The sequence below is a fragment of the Hemiscyllium ocellatum genome, chromosome 19 (assembly GCF_020745735.1).
Source record: "Hemiscyllium ocellatum isolate sHemOce1 chromosome 19, sHemOce1.pat.X.cur, whole genome shotgun sequence".
NCBI lineage: Eukaryota > Metazoa > Chordata > Chondrichthyes > Orectolobiformes > Hemiscylliidae > Hemiscyllium > Hemiscyllium ocellatum.
This window is the reverse complement of record NC_083419.1, coordinates 19,526,143-19,553,081: the sequence shown is the minus strand read 5'-3', so window position 1 is coordinate 19,553,081 and position 26,939 is coordinate 19,526,143. Positions and strand designations below refer to the sequence as shown.

The window sequence follows — 26,939 nt, the reverse complement described above, 5'->3', positions numbered from 1 at the left end:
GTTGTGCTCTCAAGTTACTGAACTTCTAGACATCATAAAAGTTAGATATTTACTAAACCTTTTTGATTTTAAAAGCATCTATTAAATTTACTCAGCCTTCTCTGTTTTAAGGAAACAAACCCGAGCTTCTCCATGCAAGTATCTGTCAAGTAAGAACCATTCCAGAATCACAGCCCAAATTTTTGGAATTTCTATGTTTCCCAGAAGTAATGGTTGCTGCTTTTCAGTGTATAACAAAGTAACAATAAAATTAATGGCTCACATGGAAAATCTTTCCAAACTCCCTGTCAAACATGGTGAGAAGTTCACTTTTGAAGCACACAACAATAATATAAATATTATCAAGTCAGTTTAACCCTCAGCTTCATTGGGCCAAATGCATTGTAATGTGAACCCATAACTCTGGATTATAGTCAGGTTCATATTAACTGCAAAATTATACTAAGCAGTTCAGTCACAAAGAAATAGTTTCATGAAAATTGACAAAGCCGGTGAAACAAGCCAATAAACCAAAGTGATCAGAAGAATTTATCACTTATTAATGGCCACTGGTAGGCACGTTTGATATTCATTACTTGAAAAATAGGGAGCACCAAATAGAAACGACAATGCCAGAGTGCAACAAAAATGAGTACCAATGTGGCAATCTGGTGATGGTGGGGTGTCACTGCTCTCTTCTTGCCAACCAAGCTATAATGTAGATTAACAGTTTAACTATTGAAAGAGAACTTTAAACTGTCAGCTATTTAAGAAGCAAAGCTGAAACTGGAATTGAAGGTCGGTTTGCCAAGCCAGTTGACATTTGTGCTAACATTTCATCCCCCTACTGGGTGACATATTCAGGGTTATGTGGCCTCTGGACGAATGCTGTTTTTATGATCTGCCCCAAATTTATACAGTTCGCTGTCAGGGAGGGAGGTTCTATTTCAGGTTTTGTGTCAGTGGTCTGTACATGACGATTATTTCACTACCTCTTAATAGCCCCAGTGGATGAATACCAGGCCTCCAAGAATTCCTGAGCTGTCTTAGTTTTATCTGTCCCATCTGAATCAGTGTCCTTCACAATCAGTGCGTATTGACATAAGGGAATACTGGTGGTATCATTTTGTTGCAAGCTGATGCTCATGCTTTCTGGTGGTGAGTTTCCTGCCTGTTTTTCCTAGGTAATGTTTCTCGCAGTTGTTGCATTGTATTTTGTGCATCACATTCAACCTGCACATTATGGATATGGGGTCTTTTGTCTTGGATAGTAGCTGACCAAGTGTGGCTTTTGGTTTGCACGCTGTCATTATTCTGAAAGGATGTAAGAGTCTTGCAAGTCAGTTCTGAGAAATTCCTAATAGATGGTCAGTATGTTAGGGCGCACAGTGTCGTCTTGGTGCTGTCTGCATGCTAGACACTGGTGGATGAATTTGTTAGGGTACACATTATGAGCAAAGATTTTGTATAGCTGTTCCTCTTTTTGACAGGCTCTGGAGTCTTGACACAGCTCTGTTTGCGAACACTGTGATTACTGTTGTAATTAAAAATCCACTCTCTATGTGTAGCCTTTCTGTACACTTTGGTAAAGTATTCATCACTTAGTTTGTTCTACCAGAATAACGACAGCACACAAACTAACAGCTACACTTCACCAGGTACTATTCAAGACAAAAGCCCCCATATACCCACTACACACAGCAGGAATGTGATATACCAAATACAATGCAGCAACTGCGAGAAACATTACATAGGACAAACAGGCAGGAAACTCACCACCAGAGTACATGAGCATAAATTTGCAACAAAATGAAACAACTAGCTTTCCCTCATGTCAAGACAATTTGATAATGATGGACACCAATTCAAATGGGACAGGAAAACAAATACAAGCTCAGGAATTCCTGGAGGCCTGGTATTCATCCACTGGTGCCATAAACAAACATGTTGATATAGACCCCATCTACAGACCATGACAGTACAAACCAGAAATAACCACCCACCATGACAGACAAAAACTATACAAATTCAGATCAGATAACAAAAACAACCAGAGGCTATTCTGTACTGAAGATGTCACCTCGCAGAGGGACAAAATGTTTAGAGAGAAAAAAACCAACCAACTACAACCTGAGCTACAGATCTTCACAAAAACATTTAACAGCTTAAACTGCTCAGCAGTAGCAGTTATCCATCAATAAACAGAATTGCTGCCTGAATAGGAATTATTACTGGATCAGTGGTGCTGGAAGAGCACAGCAGTTTAGGCAGCATCCAAAGTGCAGCGAAATCGACCTTTCGGGCAAAAGCCCTTCATCAGGTTCCTGATGAAGGGCTTTTGCCCGAAAAGTCGATTTCGCTGCACTTTGGATGCTGCCTAAACTGCTGTGCTCTTCCAGCACCACTGATCCAGAATCTGGTTTCCAGCATCTGCAGTCATTGTTTTTACCTAGGAATTATTACTGTAGTAGGAAGCTGACTTAGCTGTTACAAATAATTTTGAGTGGCGTACTTGGAAATTTGGTGCATGTAAAGTACTCCAGAAGTAAGGAGATGCTGCTTTTTACACATTTTTCAGCATGCAATTGCTGGTGAATGCCTGAAGGCATTAATCTCGTGAGTAGTAAGACTTGGTGAGTTCAAGATTTTATCCCACAGGCACAGTGGTTTAATACATTATTATATTTCCCTAGCAGCAGTTTAAGTATATAACATGTTATAATTATTATGAATGTAGATGTCAGCTGAATATTTCCAAAAGATAAAATCTAATTCGTTAAATAAAACGATAAAATGGTAGGGAAGACAATGTGTGTCAGTTGTAGCACATGAGGACTTGAGGAGACAAGTGATCTAAGACAATCACATCTGCTGTAGGTGACCACAAAATGAATTTCAGCTCAGTCAGGGAGCTGGACAATGGAAGGAGTTACCTGGACGTGGCTTTTGGAAGTAGTCACAGGGAAACAAATGAGCGATTAAGACTCAGCTCTTGAAATTGCCTAACATATTCAAGGTTCTTGCATTTTGTGCAGGACAAGAGCCAAAATTCTAGGAAGGATAAACAATCTGATGACAGTGTCATGGTCCAGAGAACTATTTAAGTGGGGAAGAGTGAAAGGGAATGCAGTTGCAATTGGGCAAAATCAAAATGTATACTGGTCTCTGCAATCTAAAGGAAGTCTTGGAAGGATGTACTGCCTAACTAGTGCCAGGGTTAAGAATACCATCTTCAGGTGGAGGGAAATTGAGAGTGCAAGAGAAAAGATCCAATTATCATGGATTAGATAGGCAACATTGGCACAAATAGGATTAACAGTTTCTGCAGTGGGAATGAGCAACTTGCAGCCATATTGAAATGTAGAACCACAAAGATGATAATGTCTGAATTATTAACTACACCACAAGCAAACTGGCATAAAATAAGTATGATCAAAATGAGTTGGTTGCATGGATGAAAAACTGGTTAGGGAGAAATGGGTTGTGATTCATAGGACACAGGCTCCAGTGCTGAATAAACAGAAAGCTGACCATGGGAGGTCTTCAGCTAAACTGCAACAGGACCAGTGTTCAGGGGCTAGTGAAATAATCAGGGCTAAAATTGTGTGGACTGGAGAGAAAGAGATTTGAAAACTTAGAAAGTTAGGACAAGACAATCGAACAGCTTAGTAATAGTAACCAGAGTGTGACAGGAAGGAACAGGGTATGCAAACATAAGAATGGACCAACAGATAGATAATCAATTAGCAGAAGGGAAAATGATTTAGGGTGGAGGGAGATTCTAAAGATGAAAGAAGTTGAGGCAAATAAGTGTATCAACAGGAGTAAAGGCAAGCTGAGTGAGACAGGGAGAGAATTTCAAATGTAATAGTTCAGTCAGGAAGTCCATGTAGTGAATTGTTTAAAAAAAATCATGACCCAATTATGCATAAATTGCCAAGAATAGATAGATAAACAAGTAGCATGAAGAGGCAAGAACAGAAATTACTGGAGAAACTCAGCAGGTCTGGCAACATGTGCCAAGGGGAAAGCAGAATTAACATTTAAGTCCAGTGATTCTTCATCAGAATGCAGATGCTGCTAGACCCAGAGTTTTTCCAGCAATTTGTTTTTGTTGCAAAAAGGTTGCATAAGGGTCAAAAAGAAAAAAATTCAGCACTCACTATTTTAGATCATAACGACAAGTCGTGTCAATCTAACCTCACTGAAGAGACGTGTTTACAAGATTGGGAAATAAATATTCCAGTACATAAAATACTTCAAAGTTGGTCAGATAGAAAAGGAGGTATAGGAAGGTAGGAAGATATAATGGCATGAGCACATCTTGGCTCAGAAAAATCAGGAAGATATAATCAGCATGGGAAGAGATCAAAGTCAGCAAAGTTGGAAAAATGCTGAATGATTAGTTAGAGCTGAGCATAGATCATTAAAACAAGGAATTATTGGAGCTTAGTAACAAAGGCAATGTAATATTTGTTGAGAATGTTAATCTTCATATAAATTGCATTAAACAAATTGGTGATAATTGTCTTCAAAGAGTTTACAGGATACAATCGCTTTGAGAATTTCCTGGAAGAACATGCAATGGACAGGGTTAATTAGAAATTTCACTGGAAAAATTCACTGACAAATAGTGATCATATCGCAAATGGATTTAACATCAAACTTGAAATCAACATGCTTCAATCTCAAACAAGAATATTAAACTAAAGAAAGCCAATTACATAAGAGGAGAGCTGGCTATGATTAGTTGCTTAATTAGAATTGCAAGAGCTTCTGCAGGAATATGAAATGGAGAAGTCATCCAATGGAAACGTTGGTCCTTTTGAAGTAGGAACAGGGGAAATCATGGGGAATTAGAACACAGCAAAGGCATTGCACAAATAATTCTGCTCCACAGCAGTTGCATATCAGAAAGGTTGCCCAAGAGCCAAAAAGAAAGATAAAAATTAAAGTAATTAATAATAAACAAAAAGCCCTGCAAAATTGCAAGGGACTAAAATCCCCAGAACATGATCAACACCCTCAGGTTAACTGATTCACTACGATTTTCTGAAACTCCTGGAATAGTCCCAGAAGGCTAATAGGTAGGAAAGAAAACAGCTTTATTCAATATTGAGTGTAAATAACAGGAAACGACAGGCCATTTAGCCTCACATCATTAACTACAAAGTGTCAGAACCTGTTATTAACAAAATGTTATAGGATGATTAGAACAAGGCTATATTTTTATAAGTTTTTGGAAACGGATATCCAGCCAACAAATTTATTAGGAATGTAACTATTACAGTAGATAATGTGGAACCAGTAGATGTAGTATACATGGATTTTGCAGAAGGAACTCAATAAAGTGCCAAAGGTTAATACAGAAGTTAAGGACTCATGGAGCAAGCTTGGTGGAAATGCAAGTTGTGGAGATTAAGAAATACAGACAGGTCAGATCTGTGGGCATTGAGAATAGGAAAGCAGATTTATTTCTTTTAAATAAATGTGTTAAGAGACTTGGGTGTGACTCTGCATGGAACTTCTTAACATAACATGCAGGTACAGCAAGCAATTAGAAGTATTTTTTCCAAAACCAGCAGCCTCCCAAATGAATATTGCCAGCTTTTACATTTTGCCTGTTTTCAGGTTGCACTTCACCACTCAACACAGCAAAAAGACTGCTGAGCGAAACCAGAGACCCTCTCACTGATGCAGCATCATGCTGAAAAAGCTTGTTGATTGCTTTATCAATTTAAAATGAATTTTAATTCCTATTTGGCAGCTTATAAAAACATCCAGGTTTCAGATGCTTAAATTGAGACCGCATAGCTTTAGCATATCGGTCTTTATTACAAGGGGACTAGAATACAAGAAGAATTGAAAAATCTTGCTACAGTTGTACTGAAATTTCATCACATAATTGTGAAATTTTAGAAGTCGCTACCCTAAAATATTGTGGATACTCACTGAATATATTTAAGTCAGAAATAGATTTCTGGTCTCAAGGAATCAAGCAATAAGGGGAGCAAGCAGGAAAATGCAGTTGGAGCGTAAAATGGGCCATATGATTTTCTCCTGCCCCTATTTATATCATTCACCCCAAAGCATCAATTGGTAGTTTTACATATGAAATAGAAAGAGTACTGAATTTCAAAATGAACTTTTCAGATAGCATCTATGGCCTAGGATGTTTGCTTTCCTCTAGTAAACTACTGCCATGCTTACATAGTCATCGACAATAATTTCCTGCTCTACTTCATAAATTCTAACTTGCACATTATCTTCTTTTCCCTCTCAAGCTTCTCCTCACCCCAACCATTCTTAACTCTAAACCTGGTAGTGAAAATACATTTTCTCTTATCATTCTCTTTGTGCCAGTGAGTGTATATCTGCCAGTATGTATCAATGTGTGTGTGTAAATTTAATAACCACAGTTGTACTAAACTTCTGTGTCTTCAAATGAGATGCTCCAAGAACTTAATTTTAATAAATGCATGCAGATAAATATGGAAAAGCTTATTTAACTGAATTTCTGGAATGGTCAATGTCTATAAGTGCAGTTTCTATATAAATGCAGAGATTAAAACCTAATTGTCTACAGTTTATGGTTGTTTCATCAGTTCCAGTCCTACCAGGGAGGGAGCTGTGCTGAATCTTGTACAGTACTAGGAACAAGGCAGGCCAAGTGAACAAATTTAGAGTGTGGGAGCACTTGGGAAATAATGATCATAATAAGGTTAAATATTATGCTGGAAGGGGGGGGGGGGGGGGGGGGGGGGGGGGGGAGGAGTCAGTCGATGATTAAAATCCCAGACTAGAAAAAGGCTGGTTTTAGAGATCAAAAGGTTGAACCGGAGCTGGGTGATTGGAAATGCATTTTGGTGGATAAAAGAGTGGATGAAAAACAAGTCTTTCGAAAGAGAAGGAATAGGGTGCAAGCTAGTTGAGAAATAAATGAGTTATCTAAAGATATCTAGCTAAAGGCTACCTTTATTCGTAGATGACTAAAGATATCAACGAGAACATACAGGATAAGTATACACAGAAATAAATATGGAAACATATGGTTTACATAGCTTTGAGAAGAGCAGTTCATGTCATAGAGTCATAGCAATGTACAGCACGGAAACAGACTCTTCGGTCCAACGCATCCATGCTGACCAGATATCTTAACCCAATCTATCCCACCTGCCAGCACCCAACCCATGTCCCTCCAAACCCTTCCTATTTATATATCCATCCAAATGCCCCTTGAATGTTGCAATTGTACCAACCTCCACGACTTCCTGTGGGAGCTCATTCCATACATGCACCACCCTCTGTGTGAAAAGTTGCCCCTTAGGTCTCTTTTATATCTTTCCCCTCATCCTAAATCTATGCCCTCTAGTTCTGGACTCCCCAACCCCAAGGAAAGGACTTTGCCTATTTACCCTATCCGTGCCCCTCATAATTTTGTAAACCTCTATAAGGTCACCCCTCAGCCACCGAGGCTCCAGGGAAAACAGTCCCAGCCTGTTCAGCCGCTCCCTATAGTTCAAGTCCTCCAACCATGGCAAAGCCCTTGCAAATCATCTCTGAACCCTTTCAAGTTTCACAACATCTTTCCGATAGGAAGGAGACCAAAACGGCATGCAATATCCCAACAGTGGCCTAACCAATGTCCTCTACAGTCACAACATGACCTCCCAACTCCTGTACTCAATACTCTGACCAATAAACGAAAACATACCAAACGCTTTCTTCACTATCCTATCTACTCGCGACTCCACTTTCAAGGAATTATGGACCTGCACTCCAAGGTCTGTTTGTTCAGCAACACCCCCTAGGACCTTACCATTAAGGTGTATAAGTCCTGCTACGATTCAGCTTCCCAAAATGCACCACCTCGCATTTATCTAAATTAAACTCCATCTGCTGCTTCTCAGCCCACTGGCCTATCTGATCAAGATCCCACTGTAATCTGAGGTAACCGTCTTCGCTGTCCACTACACCTCCAATTTTGGTGTCATATGCAAACTTACTAACTGTACCGCTTATGCTCATATCCAAATCATTTATGTAAATGACAAAAAGTAGTGGACCCAGCACCGATCCTTGTGGTACTCCATTGGTGTTGAAAAGTGTGGTGCTGGAAAAGCGCAGCAGGCCACGCAGCATCTGAGGAACAGGAGAATCGATGTTTTGGGCATAAGCCTTTCTTCAGGGAAAGGCAAGGACTGATTAGGGATAGTCAACATGGCTTTGTGCATGGCAAATCATGTCTCACAAACTTAAAAGGAAATATTAGAATGATGCTAGTAATAAGAAATTTTATATACAAGAAAAGATGAAAGAGATTGGGATTATTGTCCTCAGCAGAGAAGTTTAAGAGGTGACTTGGGCTGATCCAAATTATGAATAACAAAAAATTTACAACAGTATAATCATAGCTGTAGACAAATTTAGAAAGGGAGAACACTTGGGAAATAAAGATACCACATTATTTTGGAAGAGGGTTTTAAAAAGTCAGTAATTGAAATCCCAGACTAGAAAAAGACAGATTTTCGGGGTCAAGTAGTTCCTGAAGAAGGGCTTATGCCCGAAACGTCGATTCTCCTGCTCCTCGGATGCTGCCTGGCCTGCTGCGCTTTTCCAGCACCACACTTTTCAACTTTGGTCTCCAGCATCTGCAGTCCTCACTTTCTCCTACGCACTCCATTGGTCACAGGCCTCCAGTCTGAAAAACAACCCTCTACCACTACCCTGTCTTCTACCTTTCAGCCAGTTCTGTACCCAAATGGCTAGTTCTCTCTGTATTCCATGAGATCTAACCTTGCTAACCAGTCTCCCATGGGGAACCTTGTTAAACGCTTTACTGAAGTCCATATAGATCACATCTACTGCTCTGCCCTCATCAATCCTCTTTGTTACTTCTTCAAAAAACTCAATCAAGTTTGTGAGACATGGCTTGGCATGCACAAAGCCATGCTGACTATCCCAAATCTGCCCTTGCCTTTCCAAATATATGTACATCCTTTGCCTCAGGATTCCCTCCAACAACTTGCCCATCACGGACGTCAGGTACACTGGTCTACAGTTCCCTGGTGTGTCCATACCACCCTTCTTAAACAGTGGCATCACCTTAGCCAACCTCCAGTCTTCTGGCACCTCACCTGTGACTATCGATGATACAAATATCTCAGCAAGAGGCCCAGCAATCACTTCTTTAACTTCCCAGAGTTCTAGAGTACACCTGATCAGGTCCTGGGGATTATCTGAATTGTGCGCACGGACCTACAAAAAGCATGTGATGCAGTGTCACATGACAAGTTGGTTAGCAAATGAGAAATATTTGGTATTGACAGGTCATTGCCAGTATGGATTAGAAGTTGGCTAAAAAGTTGGAAACACAGTTAGGTATATTTGGATATTTCTCAGACGAGAAACAAGTTGAAAGTGAGATATGTAGGATTTGGAATGTACTGCCCGGGGAAAGTAGAGTTGGATTTTATCAGAGGTTTCAAAAGAGAGCTCAGATATATTTGAAAGTTAATAATTTAGAGCATTACAGAGATAATAGTTGGGTAGCTCTTTCAGGAGCCTGTACAGATATGATGGGTTGAAAACACAGTAAATTTCAATAATTCTACTGGGAATATATTTTGTCTAACTTCAGGACACCAAAAACTACCTCATAGTAAATTACTTTTTCAAAACAAATGAACTGAATTACGTAAAGAAACAAGTAGAACAGCTTCAGCAACAAGTGTGACGACTGATCAATGACCGCTTGTGCAATCTGGACTTGGGAGAGGGGGTGAGAATAGGATTTACAATTTGCAAACTCAATTGTGATGCTGAAATTGAAGAAAATTTGGAGAATTAATCCTTTCGGCAGTGGCATAATTTAAAACTGTACTTTGGCCACTTCACGTGCAGGTCGTACAACATTAAGGAAGTGTTAAATTTGTCAGACTAGACGTTGAAAACAGATTGACGGAAGACTGCAGCCAAGAGTAGAAAACAAGACATTCCAGACCATTTAACTCTTCCCCTCCCCCATTTCACTTCAGCGCCATTTCTTCTCCTACTCTAACAATTTGAGATCTTCCCACCTTAAATTTCTCAACCTTGTTTTGGGATAAATAAGAAGGATTTTAAGTAACATTTGTTGGTAGACGGGACTCCAGGAATGTGCTGGGTAGGGAATACGCAATAAATAGCTGCTGTTTACTCGCCCGCCTCCCGCTCTCGGGCGCCATGTTGTCATGTTTTGTTCTTCCGAAAGAAAAAGCAGCGCCTCGCTCGGCAGCGCGGTACCCACCGGCTACAAAGAGGACTATCAGAGGGGAAAATACTACCCAACGCGTTTTTTAAAATAACCAAGCACCACTGGGGGTGGACCCTCGGCCGGACGAAGAGCATGAGAGAGAGGAGGGGGCTGAAGGGGAGGAGAGAAAGGGAGCTCTCGGCCTCACTCTTCCCTCCTTCGCTTAAGAGGGAAGCGGGCCCGGGACCTCCATCTCCGAATGACGATGAGGGGTCCGGTGCCGGCTGCTGGGGGAGGGTGGGCGGCCCCAGGAGAAAGGGGTCCTGGGAATCTGTGTTCCCGCTGCACTCCCTCCCTCGCCGCTCAGTGAACCGAGGCCGACTTCACCGTTTCCCTCCTTCGATTGTGTAGCAGCGAGCGACGGCCACAGTTTTAAAACAAAACTGTTGGGTGGAGGGGAAGAAGCAGCAATATCTGGCCAGCGGCGGCCTCGCTCCGAGGCTCACCGATACCGATCGTTACCTGATTGAACTCTTCGCCGACATCGGCGTAGATGTCGATGTGATCCACACCGTCGGCCATTTCACCAACTCACTTTCTCTCTCTCTCTGTCTCTGCGCCTCGAGCGGCCGTTTGAAGGGTCGCTGCATCACTTCCGGAAACAGCGCCCTCCTCCTCCCCAGCAGGCCGGCGTCGCAATTACACCCTCAACCCTGCGCACCCTTGACTGCACCGAGTAAGCAAGACCACTCCACCATGTTTAATTTGGGAGTAACCAAAGCAGCAAATGTGTTGCTGGTCAAAGCACAGCAGGTTAGGCAGCATCTCAGGAATAGAGAATTCGACGTTTCGAGCATAAACCCTTCATCAGGCATTTCCATTCTGTGTCAGATTACACCCCCCCCCCCACAACGCCTGCTTGCTCAACATGCCAAATTACATTTGCAGGTTAATAACTAAATTGAAGAGCATAAACCAATTTAGGGCAAACAGTGTGTGCAATGACAAGACCCTGTTAGAGACAAAAAAAATTCCAGATGCTGGAATCCAAAGTAGACAAGCAGGAGGTTGGAAGAACACAACAAGCCAGGCAGCATCAAGAAATTAAGTCATCAACATTTTGGGTATAACCATTAATCAAGATTCATGAAGACGGGTTGTATCCAAAATGTCGACTTCTCCACCTCTTGATGCTGCCTGTCTTGCTGTGTTTTTCCAGCCTCCTGCTTGAATGACAAGACCCTAGCAAGTATAGAGGATTAGAGGGACCTTAAAAGAAATAAATATCCACAGATGCTGGAAATCAGAAGCAAAAACAAATACTTGGGAAAACTAAGCAGGTCTGACAGCATCTGTGGAGTGAAAGCAGTGACCCATCTTCAGAAGGGCCATGGTGTGCATGTCTGTAGATCCTCAAAAGCAGCAGGACAAGTAGATAAGGTAATTAAGAAAGCACATGGGATACTTGCTGTTATAAGTCAAGTCATTGAATACAAGAGGAAGGAGGTGATGATGGAACAAAAACAAAAATTATTGGAGAAACTCAACAGCATTTGTGGGAAGAAACTAGAGTTAACACTTCAAGTCTGGTGCCTCTTCATTGGAACTGCGAGTACCTAGGATAAAATGATTTCAATCAGGAATGAGGCTGGGAGCCTCGGGGGTGAAGAGATAAATGGGAGAGGAGTGGGGCTGGGGAGAAGGTAGCTGAGTATGCAAAAGATGGATGGAGGTGGGGTAAAGGTGATAGGTTGAAGAGTAGGATGGAGCGGATAGGTGGGATGGAAGATTGACAGATGGGACAGGTCATGAGGGTGGTGCTGATCTGGAAGGTTGGAACTGGGGTAAGGTGGGGGAGGGGCAATGAGGAAACTGGTGAAATCCACATTGATGCTCTGGGGTTGAAGGGTTCCGAGGTGGAGGATAAGGCGTTCTTCGCAGGCTTCAGGTGGTGAGGGGGTGACAATGGAGGAGGCCCAGGACCTGCATGTCCTTGGCAGAGTGGAAGGGGGAGTTGAAATGTTCAGCCACAGGATGGTGGGGTTGGTTGGTGCGGGTTTCCCAGAGAACATCTCTCCACCCCGGAGACTCCCAGCCTCATTCCTGATGAAGGGCTCTGGCCCAAAACGTCGATTTTCCTGCTCCTCAGATGCTGCCTGACCTGCTCTGCTTTTCCAGCAACACACTCTCAACTCTGATCTCCAGCATCTGCAGACCTCACTGTCTCCAAAATGATTTTCATGCTGAAGTTTAAGTGAGGGCACGGGGTTGTGGGAAAGGGAGAGGTGAGTGGATAGGTGATGACAGAGCCCAGGGAGTGAGAGATATGAAAGGGATAGGTAAACAAGGACATAATGGATAGCAGGTCAGGACAAAAGAAAAGATGAATTGGAACCAAGTGTGGCATGGGTAAAAAAAAATAGAAGAACAATACATTCTTTTCTGCTTGGGGACCCTGCAGCATCAATACCCTCAACATCGAGTTCAAAAACTTTAATGTCTGATTCCATCCTTCCATGTTTTCTACCCACCCCACATCCAAACCTATGCTGATATAGGTTGCTTTTTGCACTTGCACACATTCGCACAAAGATATGGTTCTTCATTATCAATTATTCAGCTTTTCTTCTGTCCAGGCCTACTGTGCTTGTTTACCTACCCCATTCACATCTTCCTCTCTCTGTGCTTCACCTCCACCTAGCCACTCATCGCTCACCCCCACCCTCCATTTCAGCTTCAGCATAAATACCATGTTTTCCTAGTTACTAACACTTATAATAAAGAGTCACCAGACTCGAAACTTTAACTCTGCTTTCTTCCCACAGATGCCAGATCTGCTGAGTTTCTCCAACACTTTCTGTTTTTGTTTCAGATCTCTAGCATCTGCAGTTCTTTGTTTTATTTTACAAGTTATGATGGAGCTGTGTGTAACTGTACTGTGTGCAGTTCTGGTCACTGCAGGAAGGATTAACTTGCATTAGACAGAGTGCAGAGGTGATTCTGGGCTGGGGCAATTCAGGTATGATGAGAGATTAGACAGGCTGGTATTGTTTTCCTTATAGCAGAGAAGACTGAGGAGGGACCAGACTGAGGCATACAAAATTTTGAGGGCTATAGTTAGGGGAAATAGGGAGAAGCCTTTCCTGTTACTAGAGACTCAATAACTAACAGGCACAGCATTGAGGGAAGAAGTAGGAGGTTTTCAAGAGGATTTATGGAGTCTTTTAACCCAGAGGTTTTTGGGAGCTAGAACTCATTGCCTGAAAGAGTGGTAGAAGCAAGAACACGAATATGAGAACTATTTAAATGCACAATTGAAATGTGATAGCATGCAAGGGTGTGGGCCAAGTGCTGGAAAATGGGATCAGAATATAGAGATGCTTGATGCAGAATATAGATTGCGGTTATGATGGGACACAGGATCTCTTCCCATGCTGTAAAAACTCTGACTCTATGAACCTCCTCCTGTCACTCCTCATCTCACCCAATCAACATATCCTACTGTTCCTTTCTTCCAGATGTGCTTACCCTCCCTATCTTAAATGTATCTATCACAGATTGATTACAGCACAGAGCAGGCCATTTGTCATGTTGCACTTTTTGACTTTGCCATTTGACTCAACTACTCCTTCAGATATTGATCTCCATTTTCTTAATAATCTCAGGAAAGTGATTTCTCGTGGCTGTATCTATGGTCAAGGCCACTGCAAAGTGGAGTAGTGGCTACAGTTATGCAGAAACATAGGCTTGTAGTGCTACAAAACTGCAAAGTGAAGTAATGGCAGCTGCCAAGAACAAATTTTAGTGTCAAGGGTGAATCACAGTGGTCCCAACGTTGTTCCCTCTGAAGCATCACTTCCCAAGCAGCTCTTCTGAAATTCCTGTGAAGGGAGACGGAGGCAGAAGTAGGAATCTGTTCTTGTGTTTTTGCCGTCAGTTTGCTGTTCAGTCTGTTTGATCTGCAAAGCGATCCAGGTCAACTGTGTGCAAACGGAGGACAGTATTTTCTGGCTTGATAGCTCAATGTTTAATTTATGCAGATGGTTACCATGGTGGCTATTCGCTGAGATATACAAAGGAATATTGGAACAAGAGTAGGCCATTCAGCTCCTTGAGCCTGTTCCATCATCAATGAGATCGTGGCTGAGCTGTGGCCTAACTCCATATATCTGCCTTAGATCCATATCACTTAATACTTTGGCTTAACAAAAAAAAACTCAGATTTAGAATTAACAACTGATCCAGCATCCAATACCATTTATGGAAGAGAATTCCAAACATCTACTATCCTCTATGTGTAGAAGTGGTTTCTAATATCTCTGCTGAATGGTCTGGCCCTAATTCTCAGATTATGCCCCTAGTTCTACAATCCCCAATCAGCAGAAATAATTTACCTTAATCCATCCTGTGTTTTCCTGTTAATATCTTGAAGAATTCAATAAGATCACCTCTTAAATTTCTAAAATTAACTAGCCTAATTTCTGTAATCTTTCCTCATAACCTGACTCCTGAAGTCAAGGTATTATTCTTGTAAACCTATGTAGCGCTGTCTCCAAGGCCAAAATATCCTCCTCAAGGCATGGTGCCCAGATCTGCTCACAGTACTCTCCAAGTGGAGTTTAACCAGGGTTTTGTAAAACTGCAGCATAACTTCTGCATCCATGTACACCAGTCCTTTAAATTTAAAGGCCAGTAATCCACTAGCTTTCTTGATTTTTTTTTGCACCTGATTGTCACATTTTATAGGTCTAAGAAGATCTCTTTGGACATCTATTGTATTTAACTCCATACTATATAGAAAGCACCCTGATCTATCCTTTAACCGTCCAAAATGGATAATCTCACACTTGCTTATGTTGAACTCAATCTGCCAGAGTTTTGCCTATTCACTTTGTCTATCAATATCCCTTAGTAATGTTATGCTATCATCTACACTGTCTAAAATTCACTTACTTTGCATCATCAGCAAATGTGCACATATAACTTTCAAGGCCATTATCCAAGTCATTGATAGATAATGTGAATAATTGACCCACTAACACAGATCTTTGGGAGACATTACTGGTCACATCCTGCCAATGTGAGTACTTTTTATCCATTATCCCTACTTTTTGCCACTTGCCACTCAACCAATTGCCCAGTCATGTCAATAATTTGCCTTCAATTGTGGAGGCTTCTACCACAGACAACAGTCTCTTATGTGGAACTCTATCAAATGTCATCTGGAAGTCCATATAAACAACATCCCATAGACATTCCCATGTCCAATGCCTTAGTCACCTCTTCAATAAAATTCACTGAGGTTTACCAGGCATCCCCCACCTGTCATGAGTCCTTGCTGGCTCTCCCTGATTAACAGAAATTGTCAAGACGTTCAGTCAGCTCATCTTTGATTAGAAAGTCCAACAATTTCCCCACCACAGATATTAGGTTAACATGTCTATAATTCCCTTATCTTCCTCTTTCATCCTTCTTAAAAATCAAATTGACATTTGCAATTTTCTAATCACGTGGACAACTCCTGCATCTGGAGAACTCTAAAAGGCTAAAGTTAGAACGGCAGGTCAGGCAGTATCTGAGGAGCAGGAGAATTGATGTTTTGGCATAAGCCCATCAATCAGGATTCCTGAGGGAGGGCTTCTGCCCGAAACATTGATTCTCCTGCTCCTCGAATACTGCCTGACCTGTTATCCTTTGCCAGCACCACACTCTCAAATCTGATTTCTAGCATCTGCAGTCCTCACTTTCTCTGAGGTTATTGTTAGGGCCTGTACAATGTGCTCCCCTATGCCCAGTAACACCCTCTGATGGAAACCATCAGGACTTGGGGAATTGTCATTCTTTAATACCATTAATTTCCTCATTACTGATGTATTACTTATGTTAATTTTATTCAGTCCCAGTTCCTAATCCATTATTAGTTTCCTTGGGACATCTTCGAGGAGAAAGTGAAGTCTGCAGATGCTGGAGATCAGAGCTGAAAATGTGTTGCTGGAAAAGCGCTGCAGGTCAGACAGCATCCAAGGAACAGGAGATTCGATGTTTCGGGCATAAGCCTTCCTGAAGAAGGGCTTATGCCCGAAACGTCGAATCTCCTGTTCCTTGGATGCTGCCTGACCTGCTGTGCTTTTCCAGCAACACATTTTCAGCTCCTTGGGACATCTGACAATCTATTTTCTCCTATAAATACTGAGGCAAAGTAATTATTCTGCCATTTCCCCATAGTCATTGACAATATCCTCGCTTTCAGTCTTAGTGGGTCAACATTGCTCTTGACCATGGAATGCAGGGAGAACTAGCCATTTGGATATAGAACTGGCTCAAAGGTAGAAGACAGAGGGTGGTGGTGGAGGGTTGTTTTTCAGACTGGAGGCCTGTGACCAGTGGAGTGCCACAAGGATCGGTGCTGGGCCCTCTACTTTTTGTCATTTACATAAATGATTTGGATGCAAGCATAAGAGGTGCAGATGACACCAAAATTGGAGGTGTAGAGGACAGCGAAGAGGGTTACCTCAGATTACAACAGGATCTGGACCAGATGGGCCAATGGGCTGAGAAGTGGCAGATGGAGTTTAATTCAGATAAATGCGATGTGCTGCATTTTGGAAAAGCAAATCTTAGCAGGACTTATACACTTAATGGTAAGGTCTGAGGGAGTATTGCTGAATAAAGAGACCTTGGAGTGCAGGTTCATAGCTCCTTGAAAGTGGAGTCGAATGTATATAGGATAGTGAAGAAGGTGTTTGGTATGCTTTTCTTTATTGGTCAGAGTATTGAGTACAGGAGTTGGGAGGTCATGTTGCGGCTGTAGAGGACATTGGTTAGGCCACTGTTTGGAATACTGCACACAATTCTGGTCTCCTTCCTGTCTGAAAGATGTTGTGAAACTTGAAAGGGTTCAGAAAAGGTTTACAGGAATGTTGCCAGAGTTGGAGAATCTGAGCTATAGGGTGCGGCTGAGCAGGCTGGGGCTGTTTTCCCTGGAGTGTCGGAGGCTGAGGGGTGATCTTATAGAGGTTTACAAAATCATGAGAGACATGGATAGGGGCCGGGGAGTCCAGAACTAGAGGGCACAGGTTTAGGGTGAGAGGGGAAAGATATGAAAGAGACCTAAGGGGCAACTTTTTCAGCAGAGGGTGGTACGTGTATGGAATGAGGATGCCAGAGGATGTGGTGGAGGCTGGTACAATTGCAACATTTAAGAGGCATTTGGATGGATATATGAATAGGAAGGATTTGGAGGGATATGGGCCGAGTGCTGGCAGGTGGGACTTAATTGGTTTGGGATATCTGGTCGGCATGGACGGGTTGGACCGAAGGGTCTGCTTCCATGCTGTACATCTCTATGACTCTATGACCACCTAGTTTCCCTTTATATAATTATAAAATTCCTTCTTATTGATTTTGATGGCCCTGGCAAGTTTCCTTTCATAATTCTTTTTGGTAGCTCCTATAAGCTGTTTTGTGGCCTGTTGTCTCTTTCTCTTTCAGCAAGACCTGTGCATTTTTTCTGTATTTTTGTAAGCCCTTCCTTTTCAGCTGTCCCTTATCTCCTCAGTTGTCTATGGTTGTTGTTTCTGCAAAGTGGAGCTTTATCTTTCAGGGGTACAGTTAGGTTTGTATTTTGTTACATGTTTCAATTTTATTGCAAAACTATACTTTTATTCATATATAAATTATCTGCAAGTACAGACAAAGGGTTCTCACTCCTTTCCTTTGCAGAGAGATAAGAGAAACACAAACAATATATTGGAAATTAACATTCTACAGAGCTACTATGCAGTTGCAAAATCAAAGGCATTCTTAACTCATGTGGGAAAAATATTTACATACATTTTGAGGTCACAGGAGGTCTGAGAACTGACTGGACTCCATTATACTTTGGCAGAAAGACCTTAGACATTGTCCTTTCCCCAATGCGTCTTGGCTAAGATCAGTTTGATTTGTGTTAAATGTTAAATGTTTCTTTACACATCTTCTACTGTTCTTCAGTTATTTCACCCCTTAGCAGATTTTCCGAGTTTACTGTGGTCAGTCTCTGTCTCATCTCATTAAAGACAGCCTTACCTAAGTCTAAAACTCTAATAGTTGATCCATGCGTTTCACTTTTAAATGCTACTCAGTCATGAGCTCGACCACATTATGATCACTATTTGATTAACGTTCGTACGCAATTACATTGCTAATTAAATCCAGTTCACTACTAACTTCAATATTGCTCCTCTCCTTGTTGCATCTAGGACATCTTGCTGTCGGAAGCTATCCCAGACACACTCCAGAAATTTACTACCTTTTTGACAGGTGCTTGTCTATCTCTTCCAGTCTCTAAACTGGCTTTGCTACAGACTTGCTTAGTTTCTGCATTTATACAATCTAGCATTTCAGACTTGCTGCCAGAGGTACGCATTTATTATAGTTTTAGATCCTTTACTGTTCCTCAGCTCCCCCTTTCAGTTTCCACCGAATGCTTTCTCATTATATCCTCCCTCACCATTGAAGTAATTTTGTTTCTAATATTTATATACAGCAACTACAAGAGAAAGTCAGAGGTGAGGAATACTGCAGCGAGTAAATCACCTCCTAACTCCTCAAAGCCTGACCACCATCCGTAAGGCACAAGTCAGGAGTGTGATGGAATACTCTGCACTTTCCTGGATGAGTGCAGCTTCAACAACACTCAGGACACTTGACAAAGCAGCCCACTTGATTGGCACCACATCCACAAACATCCACTCCCTCCTCCACTGACACTCAGTAGCAGCAGTGTGTTATATCTACAAGATGCATTGCAGAAATTCACCAAGGATCCTTAGACAGCACCTTCCAAACACACAAACACTTCCATTCAGAAGGATAAAGACAGCAGATAACTGGGATCCACTATCTGCAAACTCCCCTCCAAGCTACTCACCATCCTAATTTGGAAATATATCACTGTTCATTCACCGTTGCTTGGTCAAAAACCTGAAATTATCTCCCGGGGGGGCATTGTGGGTCATCCTCCAGCATGTGGACTGCAGCAATTCAAGAATGCAGCTCACCATCACTTTCTCAAGGACTACTATGGATGGGAAATAAATGCTGGCCAGACAGTAATGCCATTGTCCCATGACTGAATAAAAAAAATCCATAAGGCTACTCCAGCTCCTCCACCATTTTCCTTGTCATAGAGTTATAGAGATGTACAGCACAGAAACAGATCTTTTGGATCAACCCGTCCATGCCGACCAGACATCCCAACCCACTCTAGTCCCACCTGCCAGCAACCGGCCCATATCCCTCCAAACCCTTCCTCTTCATATAATCATCCAAATGCCTCTTAAATGTTGCAATTGTATCAGCCTCCACCACTTCCTCTTGGCAACTCATTCCATACACGTACCACCCTCTCCGTGAAAAAGTTGCCCCTTAGGTCTCTTTTATATCTTTCCCCTCTCACCCTAAACCTCTGCCCTCTAGTTCTGGACTCCCCGACCCCAGGGAAAAGACTTCGTCTATTTATCCTATCCATGCCCCTGATAATTTTGTAAACTTCTATAAGGTCACCCCTTAGCCTTCGACGCTCCAGGGAAAACAGCCCCAGCCTGTTCAGCCTCTCCCCGTAGCTCAAATCCTCCAACCCTGGCAACATCCTTGTAAATCTTTTCTGAACCCTTTCAAGTTTCACAACATCTTTCTGATAGGAAGGAGACCAGAATTGCATGTAATATTCCAACAGTATCTGTCGTGTAAATCTTATAACCTGGTATATTTAGTTCCCAATCCTGACCATCCTGCAACCGTGTTTCAGTAATGGCTACTATGTCATAGTGTCCCATTTGAATTCGTGCCTGCAGTTTATTTAGTTTATTACTTACATTCTTTTTATTCATACATGGAACGCTTATTTGGCAATACACTGTAACCTGTCTCCCTCAGCACTGATGTGTTATTCATCTGCTTATTATTCCTCTTGTCTAGGTTAATCAATACACTTCTTGTATTTTGTGATGACCTGCTGTACCTAAGTAGGAGTCCTGACTGTTTTTTTACTCTCTGTTAATTGTTTTTGAAACTGTATGACTTCCTCCTGAACCCTCCCTCCGATTTACTGATTTAGAGTCCTTGTGATTATTCTATTTAGCCTTTTTGCAAGGACAGTAGCCCCAGATGGGTTCAGGTGGAACCCATCTCAGTGGTACAGTTCCTTCCTGTCCCAATAATGATGACAACGCCCTACAAAATGGAACCCCTCTTTCCTACACCACTCCTTTAGCCATGCATCTGCTTTCTTAATTTTCTTATCTCGATGCCAATTTGCACATGGCTCAGTGGGGCGGCACAGTGGCTCAGCGCCAGAGACCCTGGTTCAAGTCCTGTCTTGGGTGACTGTCTGTGTGGAGTTTGCACATTCTTCCCATGTCTGCATGGGTTTCCTTCTACAGTCCAAAATGTGCAGGTCAGGTGAATTGGTCGTACTAAATTAACCATAGTGTTCGGTGCGTTAGTCACACGTAAATATAGGGTAGGGGAATGGGTCTGGGTGGGTTACTCTTCGGAGGGTCGGTGTGGGCTTTATGGGCCGAAGGGCCTGTTTCCATACCGTAGGGACTCTAATCTTTATAATCCAGAGATTATAACCCTTGAGGTTCTATTCTTTAGCTTGTTCCTCATTCCTGATATTTCTCAAACCTTCTGTCTATTCTTGCCAATATTGTTTGTCCCACCATGGACCACAACAATTATAGCTGTAGGGAGTGGCTGAATAGGCTGGGGCATTTTTGACTGCAGTGTCTGAGACTTTATAGAAGTTCATAAAATTCTGAAGGGCATGGATAGAGTGAATAGACAAGGTATTTTTCCCAGGATAGGGGAGTTCAAATCTAGAGGACATAGGTTTAAGGTGAGAGGAAAGAGATTTAAAGAGGATCTGAGGGGCAACTTTTTCATGCAGGGGATGGCGTGTGCATGGAACAAGCTGTCAGAGCAGGTGGTGAAGGCCTATATAATCACAACATTTAAAAGGCATCTGGATGGGTATATAAATAGGAAGGGTTTGGAGGGATATGGGCCAAATGCTGGCAAATGTGACGAGGTCAGATTGGAATGTCTGGTCAGCACAATGAGTTGGACTGAAGGGTCTGTTTCCATGCTGTATAACTGTATGATGTCTCCTGGTCCTGTATCTCTAAATTATTTAATTAGTTTTAAGTTGGTATTTTTAAACTTCCAACGGGTCTTTAGTTTTAATCCGTAAAATATTCATCCAATGTATCTACAATCTGAAATTTATTTTGAAAAGATATTTAAAATAGCATTCGCTTACCAACTAATGAATTTACTTTTTTGCTGTCATGTCACTGTTTTTCTCACTGTTTCTGATACCAGAATCTCTTCCTCTTCTGGGTCCTCTTTCCCCTTATGCCCAAATATTCTAAGATTTTATTAAAGAACGGAAATAATCACCAATGAAAGAAAAGAATGGGCTGATCACCTCCTTCCTCTTTCACCTAACTCCCTGTTTCACTCCAGTTACAGTCTAATGCAACAAAGCAGCAAGCCAGGGTGGATATTCACACAAGGCCCATGACATACAGGGTACTTCCTGACATGACTGGAACGTTAACTATTGAGTCATAAACTGCCAAGACATCTCTAAGAAAAAACCTGCAACTTTCTCACGTCCAGTAAGAAAACGTGTTAATGACTTTTCATTTAACCTTTGGCATGGACAATAGACAGTCATTTATCTACAATGCAAGCCTTTATTTCAACGTTAACCGTTTCCCCTCTACTTCCCACCAAAGAAATTTGTTCATATGACTCCCACAGCACTAATCCAAACTACCTTTTAACTTTTCCATTTTGAAATAGCGGTCAAGTCAGGGACCAATGAACATTGACTGATGAAATCAAAGATACTGACTCCAAGTTGAAAAGGAAAAGCCTTCAGCTTATAAAGAGGAACCAGCAATCTATATTTTTGTTATTGCAAGTAATCAAGCTTCTTTTGTCAAAACAGCAAAACATTGTAGGAGTATTGCTCAGAAGACCCACAAAGACATTTTGAAGAGAAGAAACTGTTTACTGCTGGCTCGTCAATCAATCATTCATACAAGTTCCAGTCTGTACATACGAGCGTTTGGACTTGTGGGTTCCTACCTTAAAAGTTTAGACATTAATCAACTGGAATCCCTCAGTTGTTGCTCATTGAGTATATCTTCTTTGATCCTGTCTCTCCTTGCTCATTCAAAGTTTGCCTATTTTGTGAAGCACCCCCAGCCCCATATTTGAAATAAACCCTGATTCTGATTGAACATTACAACAGTGTTGTTGTGATCTGTACAAAGTCAAAGAGATTAAAAAATTACACCATCACTTTAAAAAAGGGGAATAATTTATCCCAATCTGTTTATGGACAAATGGTGAGACTAAGGAACACGATTCATTTAAAACTCATAGTCTGCCCATAATACTGTGCTGTGGGAAAAGGACAGAAGAATTATGCCAGGAGTATTGCTTTTGCAGATGATGGGCTAAATGTTTCTAACTGCGTTATAACCATTCTATGACTCTTTTCTAGTGAAAAGAGTGCAGTGTGTTTGTCATTTACAAATATTATATCACTTTGAATCTCATGCAGATGTCTCTATATTCTTTTTATAACATGATGGGCAGTATTTCAATTAGGTGCAACTAAGGTATTGCATAAGTTTAGCTTAAACTCTCTTATGTTTACTGTGATGGGGAATCTGAAAAATATACTTGCAGCTGCTGAGCTTGCAGTTGTACTGTCATGATACACTTGAGCTGAAATGTAAGCAAGAGTGATCACTTTGCATCGCAGTTGGTCTCAATTACACAAATTTCATGGTTCATGAAAATGTAAGAACAAGGCAGGAAATTCAATAGCTATCTGGTTCCGAATACAATTTTATGGCATTCATATTTTCTCTAATATTCAGAAAATTGGACAATGAAATGGCTGAATAAAAGCTGAAAGAACTGCGGATACTGTAAATCTGAACTAAGTTCTGAGGAAAGGTCACTAGACCTAAAACGTTAACTCTGATTTCTTTCCACAGATGCTGCCAGATCTGCTGAGATTTTCCAGCAATCTCTATTTCTGTTAATGGGAATAGCTGACCTTATTTAGGCCACTTATGATGGAATTTGTGGAAAAGGAGCTTTTGAGATCTCAGCCTTTTGTCATCTTTGATACTAGTGCAATCAACTGGCATTTAATTAATATTTATGAGTACCAGTGATCATAATTTTGCTGCATAATTGAAGTTAGGTTCCATACGTATATGAACAACATCACAAGTCGACAGCTTCCCTGAGTTATTTATGTTCCAATCTTCCAAACATAATACATCCAGGTTTGCTGATGATACCAAACCAGCTGGGTATATATACACCAAGGACATATAGACAGGTTCAGTTTAGGGGTGGCAAAGACGGCAGATGGAGTATAGTGTGGAGACATTAGGAAAGCAAGTGGCGTGATGATCTTTATTGCAGTGGATTGAAGCATTAACATAAATACTGCTGCAATTGTAAAGGACTTTAGTGAGATCAATGTGGAGTGTCATGTGCTCATTTTTCCTCAATATTTAAGAAAAGATATCCTTGCATCAGAAATGATACACCAGAAAGGTTCACGAGTTTAACTGCTAATATGAAAGGGTTGGCCTATGATAAGAAGCTGAGTAGGTTCAGCCTAAAGTGTTTATAAGAATGAGTGAGGAGCTCACTGAAACATGAAACATGTGGAAGGCATTGACCAGGAAGGCGTTGAGAATGTGTTATTTTCTAAGCTGTGGATTCTAGAATACATGTCACAGCCTCAAAATAAACAGTCAATCATTTAGAACTGAGATGAGGAGAATTTTTTTCACTTATAGGGTTGTGAATCTTTGGAATTCTTTACCTCAAAGGGCTGTGAGTGATCCACTGTTGAGAATATTTAAGACTGGAATAGATGGTTTTTTGATCTTTCAATGAATCATTGGGCACAACTGGATAGTCTACACTTGCATTGCTATTTCTTATATTCTCACCCTACACTGTAGTTAACTTCTCCAATTCTTCCATTGTACTTGTCACTTTTGCTGCTATCTTCATGACTTTGCTGATAACTCAATCAATGACTGTCTTCATATCCCATCCCTCCACCCTTCCCACCCCAGCACCAAACAAGGCCTTTGCTATTCATGTCTGCATTCTGTTTCATAGACCAACATCCCTATGTTGAATTAAGCAGCAAAAGCCTTTCAAAGATTTACAAGGGTTTTATTGTAAATTTTTAGTTTGGTACAAACCCCAGTTTGCACCTTCCCCTTCTGAAGCCTTTCCCACTCCCTCTCCTAGGAACCTGGGCAAGGACATAGCCGAGGAAGAGAAGCCGGCAGTCAGGAATTATGACCCCACTCCACAACTCGCTGTTGGTAGCTGCTTTAGCCAGGCCCAGGAGTAGGCCCACAAAAGGAGGACCTCAAACTTGCCTGACTCCTCTGCAAGGGGGGTATGCATAAAGATCAAGAGGCTTAAGTGCAACCAAAAGAACTAAAACAAGTTTTTAAAAGTAACTGTAAACACACTAGTAAATTGCCTGCTTAACAAATTAAATAATTAACAAATATGAATGATTGAACTGAAATCTTGACAGAAGCACACAGCGGCAACTCCTTGCTCCCCTCTATCTATACTTTCCACAGCCAGCCCCACCCAACATGCAGATGAAACTGATTAGTTGGTCTTCATATTTCTTAGAGCAACATTTTTTTGTAACATTGGCATCATATTATGATTAGATGATTAGATTCCCTACAGTGTGAAAACTTCGGCCCGACAAGTCCACACCGACCCTCCGAAGAGCAACCCGCCCAGACCCACTTCCCTACATTTACCCCTGACTAATGTACCTAACACTACGGGCAATTTAGCATGGTCAATTCACCTAACCTGCACATCTTTGGACTGTGGGAGGAAACCGGAGCACCTGGAGGAAACCCACGCAGACACTGGGAGAATGTGCAAATTTCACACAGACAGATGGCCAAGGCAGGAATTGAACCTGGGTCCCTGGCACTATGAGGCAGCAGTGCCAGGGAAGCATAACCGAGAGATCGAAAAACCCGAGCAGCGCATCAGAGGGGTGGAGCAATGGGCCGCGGCCTCAAAGACTGCTGCTGAGTCATCCATGGGTCAGGTCCGGGCTCTGGACAGCGAGTCCGGACCCTGGAGGAGCACATTGACGACCTTGATTCTCGAGGTCGTCGGAAGAATATTCGGTTGCTGGGCATTACCGAAAGCGAGGAGGAAGGCCAGCTTGTGGATTTCTTGGAGCAATGGCTCCCATCATTATTGAAGTTGGAGTTGGAGCTGGGCCGGGTGCAGCTGGAGCGGGCCCACCGGGTTGCTGTGCGCAGGCCCACATCGGACAAGCATCCCTGCCTGTAATAAGGAAAAACAAATGCTCCTAGAGGCCTCCAGAGTCCTGGGGAAGAATCCCCAGGCCATGGTGTATAAAGGCTCCAAGATAATGCTATTTCAGGACTTCTCTCCAGTTGTGGTCCACAAGAGGAGAGCATTCGATGAGGCGAAGAAACGTTTGAGAGACTTAAATATTCAATGCTCCATGCGATATTTGGCAACGCTGCGCTTCAGCCATGGAGGATCCGTTTATAACTTTGGATCACCGGAGAAAGTAAAAGAATTCGTGGAGTCTCTCAAACAGACTGTGGGACTTGAACTGTATTGATAATGACTTTATTTCCCCTCCCCCCCTTTGTTTACCCTCTTTTCTTTCTCCATTTCTCTTTTACTCATCTTTCCCTGAGGGTGGGAGGTGCGATACTCTTTCTTTGATCTCCTTTTTATAGCTCGTGCGGCTTATTTGATTTGTGGGGGAGGTTTTTTCTAGATTGGAGTTTTCTTTTTTCTTCTTATTTTGTTGCCTAATACTTGCTTGGATTGTAATTTTGTAACTTTATATATTTCTATTGTGTATTGTTTTTATTAAATGTATCCAGGTGTTGGTGTGGGGGATGGGTGGGTCACTCACTTTTAACTTCTGTTTTATAAGACACTTGAATTTATTTACTCCATTTTGTAATGTCTGGGCTGAGGGCAGGGCCCCAGCTGGGAGAGGTTATGGTGGGGCTATTTGTAGATAGTTATGTCCCCTGGGAGCAAGGGGGAGAGTCTCCTTTCAAATATGATTTGTGTTATTTTTACTTAGGAGTAGTTTTTAATTGTGTTGATTCAAATGTTTTTTGTATGTGAATTTTCTATGGTCTTTATTCAATGTTTTTTGGGTGGGGTTCTTCCTCCTGGGGGGTCTTGGGCTTGTCTGAATGATCATGGCTACCATTTGCTTAGGTGGTGCACCTGGAATGTCAAGGGGAGCCATTCACCAATCAAAAAGAAAAAGATGTTATCGAGTCTTAAAAAAGAAAGGGTTGATATAGCTCTTTTACAGGAGACTCATCTACTTGATAAGGAACACTCAAAGCTACAACAGGGTGGGTTTGGTCAGGCGTTCTTTTCATCTTTCAGCTCAAACAGTAGGGGAGTAGCCATTCTTATTCGGAAGAAGCTTCCTTTCCAAATGTAAAGCCAGATAAAAGGTGAGTCTGGACGGTATATATTGATCAAAGCCCTAATATACGGAGAGGAATACAGGATTTTGAATCTTTATTGTCCCCCTGCATACCCTTTTAAATTTGTAACTGAAGTGTTC

General features: G+C 41.8%; 1 protein-coding gene across 1 annotated transcript in view; it reads right to left on the bottom strand.

The window, feature by feature from the left end:
* cpsf6 (cleavage and polyadenylation specific factor 6) overlaps positions 1 to 10,852 on the bottom strand; it is a 42,025-nt gene extending 31,173 nt beyond the window's left edge. Inside the window, exon 1 of the mRNA XM_060839731.1 lies at positions 10,736 to 10,852. Within this exon, the coding sequence (XP_060695714.1) occupies positions 10,736 to 10,795 (60 nt within the window). The 5' untranslated portion in view covers positions 10,796 to 10,852. The remainder of the gene's footprint in view (positions 1 to 10,735) is intronic.
* Between the last annotated feature and the right edge of the window lie 16,087 nt (positions 10,853 to 26,939).